General features: G+C 46.2%; 1 protein-coding gene and 2 long non-coding RNA genes across 8 annotated transcripts in view; 2 read left to right on the forward strand and 1 right to left on the reverse strand.

The window, feature by feature from the left end:
• The window catches only part of LOC118382070 (cytoplasmic protein NCK1-like), a 99,000-nt gene extending 93,451 nt beyond the window's left edge, over nucleotides 1–5,549 (forward strand). For all 3 annotated transcript variants that reach the window (XM_052498585.1, XM_052498589.1, XM_052498595.1), the window contains one exon: nucleotides 4,215–5,549. In XM_052498585.1, the coding sequence (XP_052354545.1) occupies nucleotides 4,215–4,415 (201 nt within the window). In that variant the 3' untranslated portion in view covers nucleotides 4,416–5,549. The remainder of the gene's footprint in view (nucleotides 1–4,214) is intronic.
• Nucleotides 5,550–6,533: 984 nt separating this feature from the next.
• LOC127916516 (uncharacterized) lies at nucleotides 6,534–12,715 on the forward strand. Its single transcript, XR_008095104.1, has 17 exons — nucleotides 6,534–6,882; nucleotides 6,934–7,033; nucleotides 7,084–7,527; nucleotides 7,578–7,627; nucleotides 7,678–7,777; nucleotides 8,174–8,273; nucleotides 8,324–8,373; nucleotides 8,574–8,721; nucleotides 8,772–9,021; nucleotides 9,817–9,968; nucleotides 10,017–10,312; nucleotides 10,361–10,706; nucleotides 10,755–11,002; nucleotides 11,051–11,200; nucleotides 11,251–11,498; nucleotides 11,545–11,794; nucleotides 12,191–12,715. It is a non-coding gene; the product is annotated as an uncharacterized LOC127916516 (long non-coding RNA).
• Nucleotides 12,377–13,800, reverse strand: LOC127916517 (uncharacterized). 4 transcript variants are annotated; one of them, XR_008095105.1, is made up of 6 exons: nucleotides 13,689–13,800; nucleotides 13,500–13,625; nucleotides 13,311–13,436; nucleotides 13,122–13,247; nucleotides 12,575–13,058; nucleotides 12,377–12,518 (listed from the first exon to the last, which is right to left on the reverse strand). It is a non-coding gene; the product is annotated as an uncharacterized LOC127916517 (long non-coding RNA). The 4 variants fall into 4 exon arrangements; XR_008095107.1 differs by having other exon boundaries at nucleotides 13,500–13,701; XR_008095106.1 differs by lacking the exon at nucleotides 13,689–13,800 and having other exon boundaries at nucleotides 13,311–13,373; nucleotides 13,500–13,682.
• Between the last annotated feature and the right edge of the window lie 2,091 nt (nucleotides 13,801–15,891).

Here is a 15,891-nt window from a genome sequence, read left to right on the forward strand (position 1 = left end):
TACAGGCGGTGGTCTATACAGGGGATGGTCTATACAGTCTATACAGGCGGTGGTCTATACAGTCGGTGGTCTATACAGTCTATACAGGGGGTGGTCTGTACAGTCTATACAGCGGGTCTATACAGTCTCCTCTCTTCTGGGAAGGCTTTAATATGGAGATGGTCCCCCCTTACTGCTATAACAGCCTCCACTCTTCTGGGAAGACATTAATATGGAGTTGGTCCCCCCTTTGCTGCTATAACAGCCTCCACTCTTCTGGGAAGGCTTTAATATGGAGTTGGTCCCCCTTTGCTGCTATAACAGCCTCCACTCTTCTGGGAAGGCTTTAATATGGAGTTGGTCCCCCCTTTGCTGCTATAACAGCCTCCACTCTTCTGGGAAGGCTTTAATATGGAGTTGGTCCCTCCTTTGCTGCTATAACAGCCTCCACTCTTCTGGGAAGTCATCAATATGGAGCTGGTCCCCCTTTGCTGCTATAACAGCCTCCACTCTTCTGGGAAGGCTTTAATATGGAGTTGGTCCCCCCTATAACAGCCTCCACTCTACTGGGAAGGCTTTAATATGGAGTTGGTCCCCCCTTTGCTGTTATAACAGCCTCCACTCTACTGGGAAGGCTTTAATATGGAGCTGGTCCCCCCTATAACAGCCTCCACTCTTCTGGGAAGGCTTTAATATGGAGTTGGTCCCCCCTTTGCTGCTATAACAGCCTCCACTCTACTGGGAAGGCTTTAATATGGAGATGGTCCCCTCTTTGCTGCTATAACTGCCTCCACTCTACTGGGAAGGCTTTAATATGGAGTTGGTCCCCCCTTTGCTGCTATAACAGCCTCCAGTCTTCTGGGAAGGCTTTATAATATAATAATAATAATATATGCCATTTAGCAGACGCTTTTATCCAAAGCGACTTACAGTCATGTGTGCATACATTCTACGTATGGGTGGTCCCGGGGATCGAACCCACTACCCTGGCGTTACAAGCGCCATGCTCTACCAACTGAGCTACAGGACCACCTTGGTCCCCCCTTTGCTGCTATAACAGCCTCCACTCTTCTGGGAAGGCATTAATATGGAGTTGGTCCCCCTTTGCTGCTATAACAGCCTCCACTCTACTGGGAAGGCTTTAATATGGAGTTGGTCCCCCCTTTGCTGCTATAACAGCCTCCACTCTTCTGGGAAGGCTTTAATATGGAGTTGGTCCCACCTTTGCTGCTATAACAGCCTCCACTCTTCTGGGAAGGCTTTAATATGGAGTTGGTCCCCCCTTTGCTGCTATAACAGCCTCCACTCTTCTGGGAAGGCTTTAATATGGAGTTGGTCCCCCCTTTGCTGCTATAACAGCCTCCAGTCTTCTGGGAAGGCTTTAATATGGAGATGGTCCCCTCTTTGCTGCTATAACAGCCTCCACTCTTCTGGGAAGGTTTTAATATGGAGATGGTCCCCTCTTTGCTGCTATAACAGCCTCCTCTCTTCTGGGAAGGCTTTAATATGGAGTTGGTCCCCCCCTTTGCTGCTATAACAGCCTCCACTCTTCTGGGAAGGCTTTAATATGGAGCTGGTCCCCCCTTTGCTGCTATAACAGCCTCCAGTCTTCTGGGAAGGCTTTAATATGGAGCTGGTCCCCTCTTTGCTGCTATAACAGCCTCCACTCTTCTGGGAAGGCTTTAATATGGAGCTGGTCCCCTCTTTGCTGCTATAACAGCCTCCACTCTTCTGGGAAGGCTTTAATATGGAGTTGGTCCCCCCTTTGCTGCTATAACAGCCTCCACTCTTCTGGGAAGGCTTTAATATGGAGTTGGTCCCCCCTTTGCTGCTATAACAGCCTCCACTCTTCTGGGAAGGCTTTAATATGGAGCTGGTCCCCTCTTTGCTGCTATAACAGCCTCCACTCTTCTGGGAAGGCTTTAATATGGAGTTGGTCCCCCCTTTGCTGCTATAACAGCCTCCACTCTTCTGGGAAGGCTTTAATATGGAGTTGGTCCCTCCTTTGCTGCTATAACAGCCTCCTCTCTTCTGGGAAGGCATTAATATGGAGTTGGTCCCCCCTTTGCTGCTACAACAGCCTCCACTCTTCTGGGAAGGCTTTAATATGGAGTTGGTCCCCCCTTTGCTGCTATAACAGCCTCCACTCTTCTGGGAAGGCTTTAATATGGAGCTGGTCCCCTCTTTGCTGCTATAACAGCCTCCACTCTTCTGGGAAGGCTTTAATATGGAGTTGGTCCCCCCTTTGCTGCTATAACAGCCTCCACTCTTCTGGGAAGGCTTTAATATGGAGTTGGTCCCTCCTTTGCTGCTATAACAGCCTCCTCTCTTCTGGGAAGGCATTAATATGGAGTTGGTCCCCCCTTTGCTGCTACAACAGCCTCCACTCTTCTGGGAAGGCTTTCCACTAGATGTTGGAACATTGCTGCTATAACAGCCTCCACTAGATGTTGGAACATTGCTGTGGGACTTGCTTCCATTCAGACACGAGCATTAATGAGGCCTGATTAGGCCTTACTGGCAGTCGGCGTTCTAATACATCCCAAAGGTGTTCGATTGGGTTGAGGTCAGGACTCTGAGCAGGCCAGTCAACTTATTCTACACCAATCTCAACAAACCATTTCTGTATGGACCTCGCTCTGTGCAAGGGGGCGTTGTCATGCTGAAACAGGAAAGGTCCTTCCCCAAACTGTTGCCACACAGTTGGAAGCACAGAATCATCTAGAATGTCATTGTATGCTGTAGCGTTGATTTTCCTTCACTGGGACTAAAAGACCTTGTCCAAACCATGAAAAACAGCCCCAGACCATTATTCCTCCTCCACCAAACTTTACAGTTGGCACTGTGCATTGGGGCGGGTAGAGTTCTCCTGGCATCGGCCAAACCCAGATTAGTCTGTCAGACTGCCAGATGGTGAAGTGTGATTCGTCCAGAGAAGGCTTCTCCACTGCTCCAGAGTCCAATGGCGGCGATCTGTACACCCAACGCTTTGACATTGGTGATCTCAGGCTTGTGTGCGGCTGCGTGGCCATGGAAACCCATTTCGGAAGTGACTAGTGAGTGTTGCTACGGTGGCGTAGCTCTCAGCCTTGTCTCAGCCCTGCCTTGCCGAGGAGGAACCTGGACATCATTGATTATACTTGTAGTTATAAAGGGTGGCGTAGCTCTCAGCCTTGTCTCAGCCCTGCCTTGCCGAGGAGGAACCTGGACATCATTGATTATACTTGTAGTTATAAAGGGTGGCGTAGCTCTCAGCCTTGTCTCAGCCCTGCCTTGCCGAGGAGGAACCTGGACATCATTGATTATACTTGTAGTTATAAAGGGTGGCGTAGCTCTCAGCCTTGTCTCAGCCCTGCCTTGCCGAGGAGGAACCTGGACATCATTGATTATACTTGTAGTTATAAAGGGTGGCGTAGCTCTCAGCCTTGTCTCAGCCCTGCCTTGCCGAGGAGGAACCTGGACATCATTGATTATACTTGTAGTTATAAAGGGTGGCGTAGCTCTCAGCCTTGTCTCAGCCCTGCCTTGCCGAGGAGGAACCTGGACATCATTGATTATACTTGTAGTTATAAAGGGTGGCGTAGCTCTCAGCCTTGTCTCGACCCTGCCTTGCCGAGGAGGAACCTGGACATCATTGATTATACTTGTAGTTATAAAGGGTGGCGTAGCTCTCAGCCTTGTCTCAGCCCTGCCTTGCCGAGGAGGAACCTGGACATCATTGATTATACTTGTAGTTATAAAGGGTGGCGTAGCTCTCAGCCTTGTCTCAGCCCTGCCTTGCCGAGGAGGAACCTGGACATCATTGATTATACTTGTAGTTATAAAGGGTGGCGTAGCTCTCAGCCTTGTCTCAGCCCTGCCTTGCCGAGGAGGAACCTGACATCATTGATTATACTTGTAGTTATAAAGAGTGGCGTAGCTCTCAGCCTTGTCTCAGGCCTGCTCTGCCGAGGAGGAACCTGGTAGCATTTCATTGGACCATACGACTAATTCAACTTGAAACTGTCGGTTCTCATTGGTCCTTTTTTTAGATGAAAATGCCCTGCAGTCACTGGTAGTAGAATCTGTCATGAGATTAATAGTGTTTACTGTCTGCCTCAGTTTACAGCTTGTATTGACCTTTCTCTGTCTCGGTCTCCCTCTCTCTCTCTCTCTCTCTCTCTCTGTCTCGGTCTCCCTCTCCCTCTCTCTCTCTCTCTCTCTCTCTCTCTCTCTCTCGCTCTCTCTCTCTCCAGCCCAATGATTTCTCCATCTCTCTGAAGGCCCAGGGGAAGAACAAGCATTTCAAGGTTCAGTTGAAGGATGGTTTGTACTGCATTGGCCAGAGGAAGTTCAGTTCTCTGGAGGACTTGGTGGATCACTACAAGAAGGCTCCCATCTTCACCAGCGAGCAGGGAGACAAGCTCTACCTGGTTAAGGCCCTGGCTGCCTCTTGATCACACACTCTTAAACACACTCACACACAGAGGGAAACAAACAGTACATACACTCACCGAGACTTCACATCGCTAGGACTACTTATGTGCCAGGAGCTGTGTGCAAGAAGAAGGGGAGGATGAGAGAGAGAAGAAGGAGTGGAGGGGAAAGAACATTCTGGATTCTGTCAGACCTGTAGGTGGACCATGTGTCTAGGTCATTATGCCATCTACTAAATCTATACTGAACAAAAATATAAACGCAACATGTAAAGTGTTGATGAGCTGAAATAAAAGATCACCTAAAAAATATTCCGTTCGCACAAAATGCTTATTTCTCTCAATGTTGGTGCACATCCCTGTTAGTGAGCATTTCGTTGCCCAGATAATCTATCCACCTGACAGGTGTGGTATATCAAGAAGCATGGCCTTACACAGGTGCACCTTGTGCTGGGGACAATAAAAGGTCACTCTAAAATGTGCAGTTTTGTCAAACAACACAATGCCACAGATGTCTCAAGTTGTAAGGGTGCGTGGCATGCCGACTGCAGGAATATCCACCAGAGCCGTTGTGAGAGAGTTTCTACCAAATCCACCTCCAATGTAGTTTTAGAGTGTAACCACACTAGTAGCCCACATCCGGTGTCTCCGCCCTGTGCCCCGGCCCGTAGCCCACATCCGGTGTCTCCGCCCTGTGCCCCGGCCCGTAGCCCACATCCGGTATCTCCACCCATGGCTGTGCCCCGGCCCGTAGCCCACATCCGGTGTCTCCGCCCATGGCTGTGCCCCGGCCCGTAGCCCACATCCGGTATCTCCACCCATAGCTATGCCCCGGCCCGTAGCCCACATCCGGTGTCTCCACCCATGGCTATGCCCCGGCCCACTCCGGCCAAATCATGTGAAATCCATAGATTCGGGCCTCAATAATATTTTTCCAATTGGCTTGATTTTATCATAAACTGTAACTCAGTAAAATCTTTGAAATTGTTGCATGTTGCGTTTTAATATTTTTTCCAGTATACGTTTAGTTGTGAATAATATATATATAGTTTTATTTTTTAAAATGTGATGTTTTTTTTATTCAACCCAAACATACCCAATAACGACCAGTCACCAGCGAGCAATGTTTTGTATTGGGGGGGGGTGCAGTCAACAGGGGGGCTGCCAAGTGATTAATAATATAGACCTAGTTAAATAAGTATACATATTTTGTAGATTTATCAGCGGATGCTGCAGTCCCTTCCTCCCCCCCCAGTCCCTTCCCCCCTGCAGTCCCTTCCTCCCCCTGCAGTCCCTTCCTCCCCCTGCAGTCCCTTCCTCCCCCCCAGTCCCTTCCTCCTCCCCGCAGTCCCTTCCTCCTCCCCCCCTCCCTTCCTCCTCCCCCAGTCCCTTCCTCCTCCCCCAGTCCCTTCCTCCCCCTGCAGTCCCTTCCTCCCCCTGCAGTCCCTTCCTCCCCCCAGTCCCTTCCTCCTCCCCCCCCTGCAGTCCCTTCCTCCTCCCCGCAGTCCCTTCCTCCTCCCCGCAGTCCCTTCCTCCCCCCAGTCCCTTCCTCCTCCCCCAGTCCCTTCCTCCCCCTGCAGTCCCTTCCTCCCCCTGCAGTCCCTTCCTCCCCCTGCAGTCCCTTCCTCCCCCCCAGTCCCTTCCTCCTCCCCAGTCCCTTCCTCCCCCTGCAGTCCCTTCCTCCCCCTGCAGTCCCTTCCTCCCCCCCTACAGTCCCTTCCTCCCCCAGTCCCTTCCTCCCCCCCAGTCCCTTCCTCCCCCCAGTCCCTTCCTCCCCCCAGTCCCTTCCTCCCCCTGCAGTCCCTTCCTCCCCCCCCTGCAGTCCCTTCCTCCCCCCAGTCCCTTCCTCCCCCTGCAGTCCCTTCCTCCCCCCAGTCCCTTCCTCCCCCTGCAGTCCCTTCCTCCCCCCAGTCCCTTCCTCCCCCTGCAGTCCCTTCCTCCCCCTGCAGTCCCTTCCTCCCCCAGTCCCTTCCTCCCCCTGCAGTCCCTTCCTCCCCCTGCAGTCCCTTCCTCCCCCTGCAGTCCCTTCCTCCCCCTGCAGTCCCTTCCTCCCCCCAGTCCCTTCCTCCCCCAGTCCCTTCCTCCCCTGCAGTCCCTTCCTCCCCCTGCAGTCCCTTCCTCCCCCAGTCCCTTCCTCCCCTGCAGTCCCTTCCTCCCCCTGCAGTCCCTTCCTCCCCCTGCAGTCCCTTCCTCCCCCTGCAGTCCCTTCCTCCCCCCCAGTCCCTTCCTCCCGCGGCTATAAGGCCTTTTGTTGGGGATCCAGAATCTAGCCCAGCTAAACATTTCAAAGCAACACTTGTATTTTTGTCTTTTTTTTAAACTCTCTCAACGTTTTACATGTTGTGGACAATGTTGTGGACAAAAATCCACAGTCCTTTACTGCTCAACCGGAATAAAACATGTTTAAATGACCAGGGTTTCATTTCATCTTAGGTCATTTGATGTATTTAGGGATATTGTACTGTATAAAATGTTACCAATGACTGAGGTCAGGAGAGATAATGTGTTCGGCTCATATAAAATGTTACCAATGACTGAGGTCAGGAGAGATACTGTGTCGGCTCATATAAAATGTTACCAATGACTGAGGTCAGGAGAGATACTGTGTCAGCTCATATAAAATGTTACCAATGACTGAGGTCAGGAGAGATACTGTTTCGGCTCATATAAAATGTTACCAATGACTGAGGTCAGGAGAGATACTGTGTCAGCTCATATAAAATGTTACCAATGACTGAGGTCAGGAGAGATACTGTGTCAGCTCATATAAAATGTTACCAATGACTGAGGTCAGGAGAGATACTGTGTCAGCTCATATAAAATGTTACCATTGACAGGTCAGGAGAGATACTGTGTCAGCTCATATAAAATGTTACCAATGACTGAGGTCAGGAGAGATACTGTGTCAGCTCATATAAAATGTTACCAATGACTGAGGTCAGGAGAGATACTGTGTCGGCTCATATAAAATGTTACCAATGACTGAGGTCAGGAGAGATACTGTGTCAGCTCATATAAAATGTTACCAATGACAGGTCAGGAGAGATACTGTGTCAGCTCATATTAAATGTTACCAATGACAGGTCAGGAGAGATACTGTGTCGGCTCATATAAAATGTTACCAATGACTGAGGTCATGAGAGATACTGTGTCGGCTCATATAAAATGTTACCAATGACTGAGGTCAGGAGAGATACTGTGTCAGCTCATATAAAATGTTACCAATGACTGAGGTCATGAGAGATACTGTGTCGGCTCATATAAAATGTTACCAATGACTGAGGTCAGGAGAGATACTGTGTCGGCTCATATAAAATGTTACCAATGACTGAGGTCAGGAGAGATACTGTGTCTGCTCATATAAAATGTTACCAATGACTGAGGTCAGGAGAGATACTGTGTCAGCTCATATAAAATGTTACCAATGACTGAGGTCAGGAGAGATACTGTGTCAGCTCATATAAAATGTTACCAATGACAGGTCAGGAGAGATACTGTGTCAGCTCATATAAAATGTTACCAATGACTGAGGTCAGGAGAGATACTGTGTCAGCTCATATTAAATGTTACCAATGACTGAGGTCAGGAGAGATACTGTGTCAGCTCATATAAAATGTTACCAATGACAGGTCAGGAGAGATACTGTGTCAGCTCATATAAAATGTTACCAATGACTGAGGTCAGGAGAGATACTGTGTCGGCTCATATAAAATGTTACCAATGACTGAGGTCAGGAGATATACTGTGTCAGCTCATATAAAATGTTACCAATGACTGAGATCAGGAGAGATACTGTGTCAGCTCATATAAAATGTTACCAATGACTGAGGTCAGGAGAGATACTGTGTCAGCTCATATAAAATGTTACCAATGACTGAGGTCAGGAGAGATACTGTTTCGGCTCATATAAAATGTTACCAATGACTGAGGTCAGGAGAGATACTGTGTCAGCTCATATAAAATGTTACCAATGACTGAGGTCAGGAGAGATACTGTGTCAGCTCATATAAAATGTTACCAATGACTGAGGTCAGGAGAGATACTGTGTCAGCTCATATAAAATGTTACCAATGACTGAGGTCAGGAGAGATACTGTGTCAGCTCATATAAAATGTTACCAATGACTGAGATCAGGAGAGATACTGTGTCGGCTCATATAAAATGTTACCAATGACTGAGGTCAGGAGAGATACTGTGTCAGCTCATATAAAATGTTACCAATGACAGGTCAGGAGAGATACTGTGTCAGCTCATATAAAATGTTACCAATGACTGAGGTCAGGAGAGATACTGTGTCGGCTCATATAAAATGTTACCAATGACTGAGGTCAGGAGATATACTGTGTCAGCTCATATAAAATGTTACCAATGACTGAGGTCAGGAGAGATACTGTGTCAGCTCATATAAAATGTTACCAATGACTGAGGTCAGGAGAGATACTGTGTCGGCTCATATAAAATGTTACCAATGACTGAGGTCAGGAGAGATACTGTGTCAGCTCATATAAAATGTTACCAATGACTGAGGTCAGGAGAGATACTGTGTCGGCTCATATAAAATGTTACCAATGACTGAGGTCAGGAGAGATACTGTGTCAGCTCATATAAAATGTTACCAATGACTGAGGTCAGGAGATACTGTGTCAGCTCATATAAAATGTTACCAATGACTGAGGTCATGAGAGATACTGTGTCGGGTCATATAAAATGTTACCAATGACTGAGGTCAGGAGAGATACTGTGTCTGCTCATATAAAATGTTACCAATGACTGAGGTCAGGAGAGATACTGTGTCGGGTCATATAAAATGTTACCATTGACAGGTCAGGAGAGATACTGTGTCAGCTCATATAAAATGTTACCAATGACTGAGGTCATGAGAGATACTGTGTCGGCTCATATAAAATGTTACCAATGACTGAGGTCAGGAGAGATACTGTGTCTGCTCATATAAAATGTTACCAATGACTGAGGTCAGGAGAGATACTGTGTCGGGTCATATAAAATGTTACCAATGACTGAGGTCAGGAGAGACACTGTGTCGGCTCATATAAAATGTTACCAATGACTGAGGTCAGGAGAGATACTGTGTCTGCTCATATAAAATGTTACCAATGACTGAGGTCAGGAGAGATACTGTGTCAGGGTCATATAAAATGTTACCATTGACAGGTCAGGAGAGATACTGTGTCAGCTCATATAAAATGTTACCAATGACTGAGGTCATGAGAGATACTGTGTCAGGTCATATAAAATGTTACCAATGACTGAGGTCAGGAGAGATACTGTGTCTGCTCATATAAAATGTTACCAATGACTGAGGTCAGGAGAGATACTGTGTCGGGTCATATAAAATGTTACCAATGACTGAGGTCAGGAGAGACACTGTGTCGGCTCATATAAAATGTTACCAATGACTGAGGTCAGGAGAGATACTGTGTCAGCTCATATAAAATGTTACCAATGACTGAGGTCAGGAGAGAGATACTGTGTCAGCTCATATAAAATGTTACCAATGACTGAGGTCAGGAGAGATACTGTGTCGGCTCATATAAAATGTTACCAATGACTGAGGTCAGGAGAGATACTGTGTCAGCTCATATTAAATGTTACCAATGACAGGTCAGGAGAGATACTGTGTCGGCTCATATAAAATGTTACCAATGACTGAGGTCAGGAGAGATACTGTGTCAGCTCATATAAAATGTTACCAATGACAGGTCAGGAGAGATACTGTGTCAGCTCATATAAAATGTTACCAATGACTGAGGTCAGGAGAGATACTGTGTCAGCTCATATAAAATGTTACCAATGACAGGTCAGGAGAGATACTGTGTCAGCTCATATAAAATGTTACCAATGACTGAGGTCAGGAGAGATACTGTGTCGGCTCATATAAAATGTTACCAATGACTGAGGTCAGGAGATACTGTGTCAGCTCATATAAAATGTTACCAATGACTGAGGTCAGGAGAGATACTGTGTCAGCTCATATAAAATGTTACCAATGACTGAGATCAGGAGAGATACTGTGTCAGCTCATATAAAATGTTACCAATGACTGAGGTCAGGAGAGATACTGTGTCGGCTCATATAAAATGTTACCAATGACAGGTCAGGAGAGATACTGTGTCAGCTCATATAAAATGTTACCAATGACTGAGGTCAGGAGAGATACTGTGTCAGCTCATATAAAATGTTACCAATGACAGGTCAGGAGAGATACTGTGTCAGCTCATATAAAATGTTACCAATGACTGAGGTCAGGAGAGATACTGTGTCGGCTCATATAAAATGTTACCAATGACTGAGGTCAGGAGATACTGTGTCAGCTCATATAAAATGTTACCAATGACTGAGGTCAGGAGAGATACTGTGTCAGCTCATATAAAATGTTACCAATGACTGAGGTCAGGAGAGATACTGTGTCAGCTCATATAAAATGTTACCAATGACTGAGGTCAGGAGAGATACTGTGTCAGCTCATATAAAATGTTACCAATGACAGGTCAGGAGAGATACTGTGTCAGCTCATATAAAATGTTACCAATGACTGAGGTCAGGAGAGATACTGTGTCGGCTCATATAAAATGTTACCAATGACTGAGGTCAGGAGATACTGTGTCAGCTCATATAAAATGTTACCAATGACTGAGGTCAGGAGAGATACTGTGTCAGCTCATATAAAATGTTACCAATGACTGAGATCAGGAGAGATACTGTGTCAGCTCATATAAAATGTTACCAATGACTGAGGTCAGGAGAGATACTGTGTCGGCTCATATAAAATGTTACCAATGACTGAGGTCAGGAGATATACTGTGTCAGCTCATATAAAATGTTACCAATGACTGAGGTCAGGAGAGATACTGTGTCAGCTCATATAAAATGTTACCAATGACTGAGGTCAGGAGAGATACTGTGTCGGCTCATATAAAATGTTACCAATGACTGAGGTCAGGAGAGATACTGTGTCAGCTCATATAAAATGTTACCAATGACAGGTCAGGAGAGATACTGTGTCAGCTCATATAAAATGTTACCAATGACTGAGGTCAGGAGAGATACTGTGTCGGCTCATATAAAATGTTACCAATGACTGAGGTCAGGAGATACTGTGTCGGCTCATATAAAATGTTACCAATGACAGGTCAGGAGAGATACTGTGTCAGCTCATATAAAATGTTACCAATGACTGAGGTCAGGAGAGATACTGTGTCAGCTCATATAAAATGTTACCAATGACTGAGATCAGGAGAGATACTGTGTCAGCTCATATAAAATGTTACCAATGACTGAGGTCAGGAGAGATACTGTGTCGGCTCATATAAAATGTTACCAATGACTGAGGTCAGGAGAGATACTGTGTCAGCTCATATAAAATGTTACCAATGACTGAGGTCAGGAGATACTGTGTCAGCTCATATAAAATGTTACCAATGACTGAGGTCATGAGAGATACTGTGTCGGGTCATATAAAATGTTACCAATGACTGAGGTCAGGAGAGATACTGTGTCTGCTCATATAAAATGTTACCAATGACTGAGGTCAGGAGAGATACTGTGTCGGGTCATATAAAATGTTACCATTGACAGGTCAGGAGAGATACTGTGTCAGCTCATATAAAATGTTACCAATGACTGAGGTCATGAGAGATACTGTGTCGGGTCATATAAAATGTTACCAATGACTGAGGTCAGGAGAGATACTGTGTCGGGTCATATAAAATGTTACCAATGACTGAGGTCAGGAGAGACACTGTGTCGGCTCATATAAAATGTTACCAATGACTGAGGTCAGGAGAGATACTGTGTCAGCTCATATAAAATGTTACCAATGACTGAGGTCAGGAGAGAGATACTGTGTCAGCTCATATAAAATGTTACCAATGACTGAGGTCAGGAGAGATACTGTGTCGGCTCATATAAAATGTTACCAATGACTGAGGTCAGGAGAGATACTGTGTCGGCTCATATAAAATGTTACCAATGACTGAGGTCAGGAGAGATACTGTGTCAGCTCATATAAAATGTTACCAATGATGTTACCTAGACATCTCCCAGACACCTCCTCCCAGACATCTCCTCCTAGACATCTCCTCCCAGACATCTCCTCCCAGACATCTCCTCCTAGACATCTCCTCCTAGACATCTCCTCCCAGACATCTGCTCCCAGACACCTCCTCCCAGACATCTCCTCCTAGACATCTCCTCCCAGACATCTCCTCCCAGACATCTCCTCCTAGACATCTCCTCCTAGACATCTCCTCCCAGACACCTCCTCCCAGACATCTCCTCCTAGACATCTCCTCCCCTAGACATCTCCTCCCCTAGACATCTCCTCCCCTAGACATCTCCTCCTAGACATCTCCTCCTAGACATCTCCTCCTAGACATCTCCTCCCCTTGACATCTCCTCCCCTAGACATCTCCTCCCCTAGAAATCTAGTCTCCGAGACATCTCCTCCCCTAGACATCTCCTCCCCTAGACATCTCCTCCCCTAGAAATCTCCTCCCCTAGACATCTCCTCCCCTAGACATCTCCTCTCCTAGACATCTCCTCTCCCAGCACTAACAGATCTGGTACCAGGCTATTCAACACCTACTGTCTTAGTACCACCCTGTCAGACAGCACTAACAGATCTGGTACCAGGCTATTCAACACCTACTGTCTTAGCACCACCCTGTCAGACAGCACTAACAGATCTGGTACCAGGCTATTCAACACCTACTGTCTTAGTACCACTCTGTCAGACAGCACTAACAGATCTGGTACCAGGCTATTCAACACCTACTGTCTTAGTACCACCCTGTCAGACAGCACTAACAGATCTGGTACCAGGCTATTCAACACCTACTGTCTTAGTACCAATTTGTCAGACAGCACTAACAGATCTGGTACCAGGCTATTCAACACCTACTGTCTTAGTACCACCCTGTCAGACAGCACTAACAGATCTGGTACCAGGCTATTCAACACCTAATGTCTTAGAACCACCCTGTCAGACAGCACTAACAGATCTGGTACCAGGCTATTCAACACCTACTGTCTTAGTACCACTCTGTCAGACAGCACTAACAAATCTGGTACCAGGCTATTCAACACCTACTGTCTTAGAACCACCCTGTCAGACAGCACTAACAGATCTGGTACCAGGCTATTCAACACCTACTGTCTTAGTACCACTCTGTCAGACAGCACTAACAGATCTGGTACCAGGCTATTCAACACCTACTGTCTTAGAACCACCCTGTCAGACAGCACTAACAGATCTGGTACCAGGCTATTCAACACCTACTGTCTTAGTACCACTCTGTCAGACAGCACTAACAGATCTGGTACCAGGCTATTCAACACCTAATGTCTTAGTACCACCCCATCTGTCCCCCCCCGTGCTTCCCTCTAGCCTGTCATAGCAGTGTGTTATCTGATGACACCTTTGCATGTACGTACTGATCTGATAGATGTTGAACTGATTTCTCTTCTCAAAACTTCCTCTTCCATCCAAACAGGTCACTTTTCCTATTGAGACTTGAGTAACATCTTGATCTATATGTGATGTTAGATAATCAAGTGACCTTAAACTCGAGCTCAAATCAAATCTAATTGTATTGGTCACATGTAGCTTAGTGTTTAGAGAGTTGGACTTGTAACCGAAAGGTTGCTGGTTTGAATCCCCGAGCTGACGAGGTAAAAACAAGGCAGTTAACCCACTGTTCCTAGACTGTCATTTAAAATAAGAATTTGTTCTTAACTTACTTGCCTAGTTAAACATATGGATGACTACTCATCTCATATGTGTATACTGTATCTTAATGGAAATATGTAAACATTATTAAATTGGCATTAATAAATGGAACACTAGCCACTTTAATAAAGTGGCCAATGATCTCAAGTCTATAAACAGTCATTGCCTAAAATATTGGCACACTTTTTTTCAAATAATGCAACATTTCTCCTGGAATTATTTTGAAATTAAAACATTTTCTGGTATCCAGATATGTATGTCTTCGGTGTGCAGTTGTACCCCCCCAAAAAAAAATAAAACAGAATAATTTACTAAATCTTAGCTAATTCCACAAAGAAATCTTTAAAGTGCCCGGACAATATTATTGGCACCTAGAAGTAGTTAGAAATCATTTTGATTTCAAGCAGGTGATTTCTCATTTATTCTCTCAGTATATCCCGAGAGAGAGCCATGTCTCCGTGAGAAACAGAGTATGTTACCATCCCTGATGTCTCTCTGGAAAGAAACCCTCTACTGTATTATCCTTGGTACTAAACATTAGCGAGTAATATACTGAGCTGTGGGTGGTGTGCGCGCATCTTAAGTCGGGGACTACAAGACCACTCCGAGTACCTCGGCTCCGCCAGTGTTTTGGGTCGGAATGAATTAAATTGCCCTTGGGGGTGCAAACAAAGGATCTGGGAAAGTCGTGTTCCTGGTCGTAATGGTTCTAGTGCTATTGAGTTACCGCCGCTCTGATATCCAGTAGTTCTTCCCGGTTGTATGTAAAAACACAAAACATTTTCTGACCTAACAATGTAAGAAATAATACATTTAGAAAAAATATATAAAGTTTCCTAAGAGCTCGAAGCAAGGCAGCCCTCTCCGTCGGCTTCATTTTTAATCAAACTGATGAGGAATCTGCGTCCCAAATTGCACCATATTCCTTATATAGTTCGTACGTTTGACCGGGGCCCATAGGGGTGCGATTAATCTAAACTCAAAACAGTGCTTTACAGTGAATGTAAACTCAACAAAAAAAGAAATGTCACTCTCACTGTCAACTGTGTTTATTTTCAGCAAACTTAACGTGTAAATATTTGTATGAACATAAGATTCAACAACTGAACTAATTCCACAGGTGACTAACAGAGATGGAATAACATGGACATCACCAGATTTGCGAGTTCTTGCTGTGAGATGTTACCCCACTCTTCCACCAAGGCACCTGCAAGTTCCCAGACATTTCTCGGGGGGGGGGAGGGGGACGGCCCTAGCCCTCACCCTCCCATCCAACAGGTCCCAGACATGCTCCATGGGATTGAGAGCCAGGGTCTTCTCTGGCCATGGCATAACACTGACATTCCTGTCTTGCAGGAAATCACTCACAGAATCAGCAGTATGGCTGGTGGCATTGTCATGCTGGAGGGTCATGTCAGGATGAGCCTGCAGGAAGGGTACCACATGAGGGAGGAGGATGTCTTCCCTGTAACGCACAGCGTTGAGATTGCCTGCAATGACAACAAGCTCAGTCCGATGATGCTGTGACACACCGCCCCAGACCATGACGGACCCTCCACCTCCAAATCGATCCCGCTCCAGAGTACAGGCCTCAGTGTAACACTCATTCCTTCGACGATAAACGCGAATCCGACCATCACCCCTGGTGAGACAAAACCGCGACTCATCAGTGAAGAGCACTTTTTGCCAGTCCTGTCTGGTCCAGCGATGGTGGATTTGTGCCCATAGGCGACGTTGTTGCCAGTGATG

This window comes from Oncorhynchus keta, chromosome 4 (assembly GCF_023373465.1).
Source record: "Oncorhynchus keta strain PuntledgeMale-10-30-2019 chromosome 4, Oket_V2, whole genome shotgun sequence".
NCBI classification, from domain to species: Eukaryota; Metazoa; Chordata; class Actinopteri; order Salmoniformes; family Salmonidae; genus Oncorhynchus; species Oncorhynchus keta.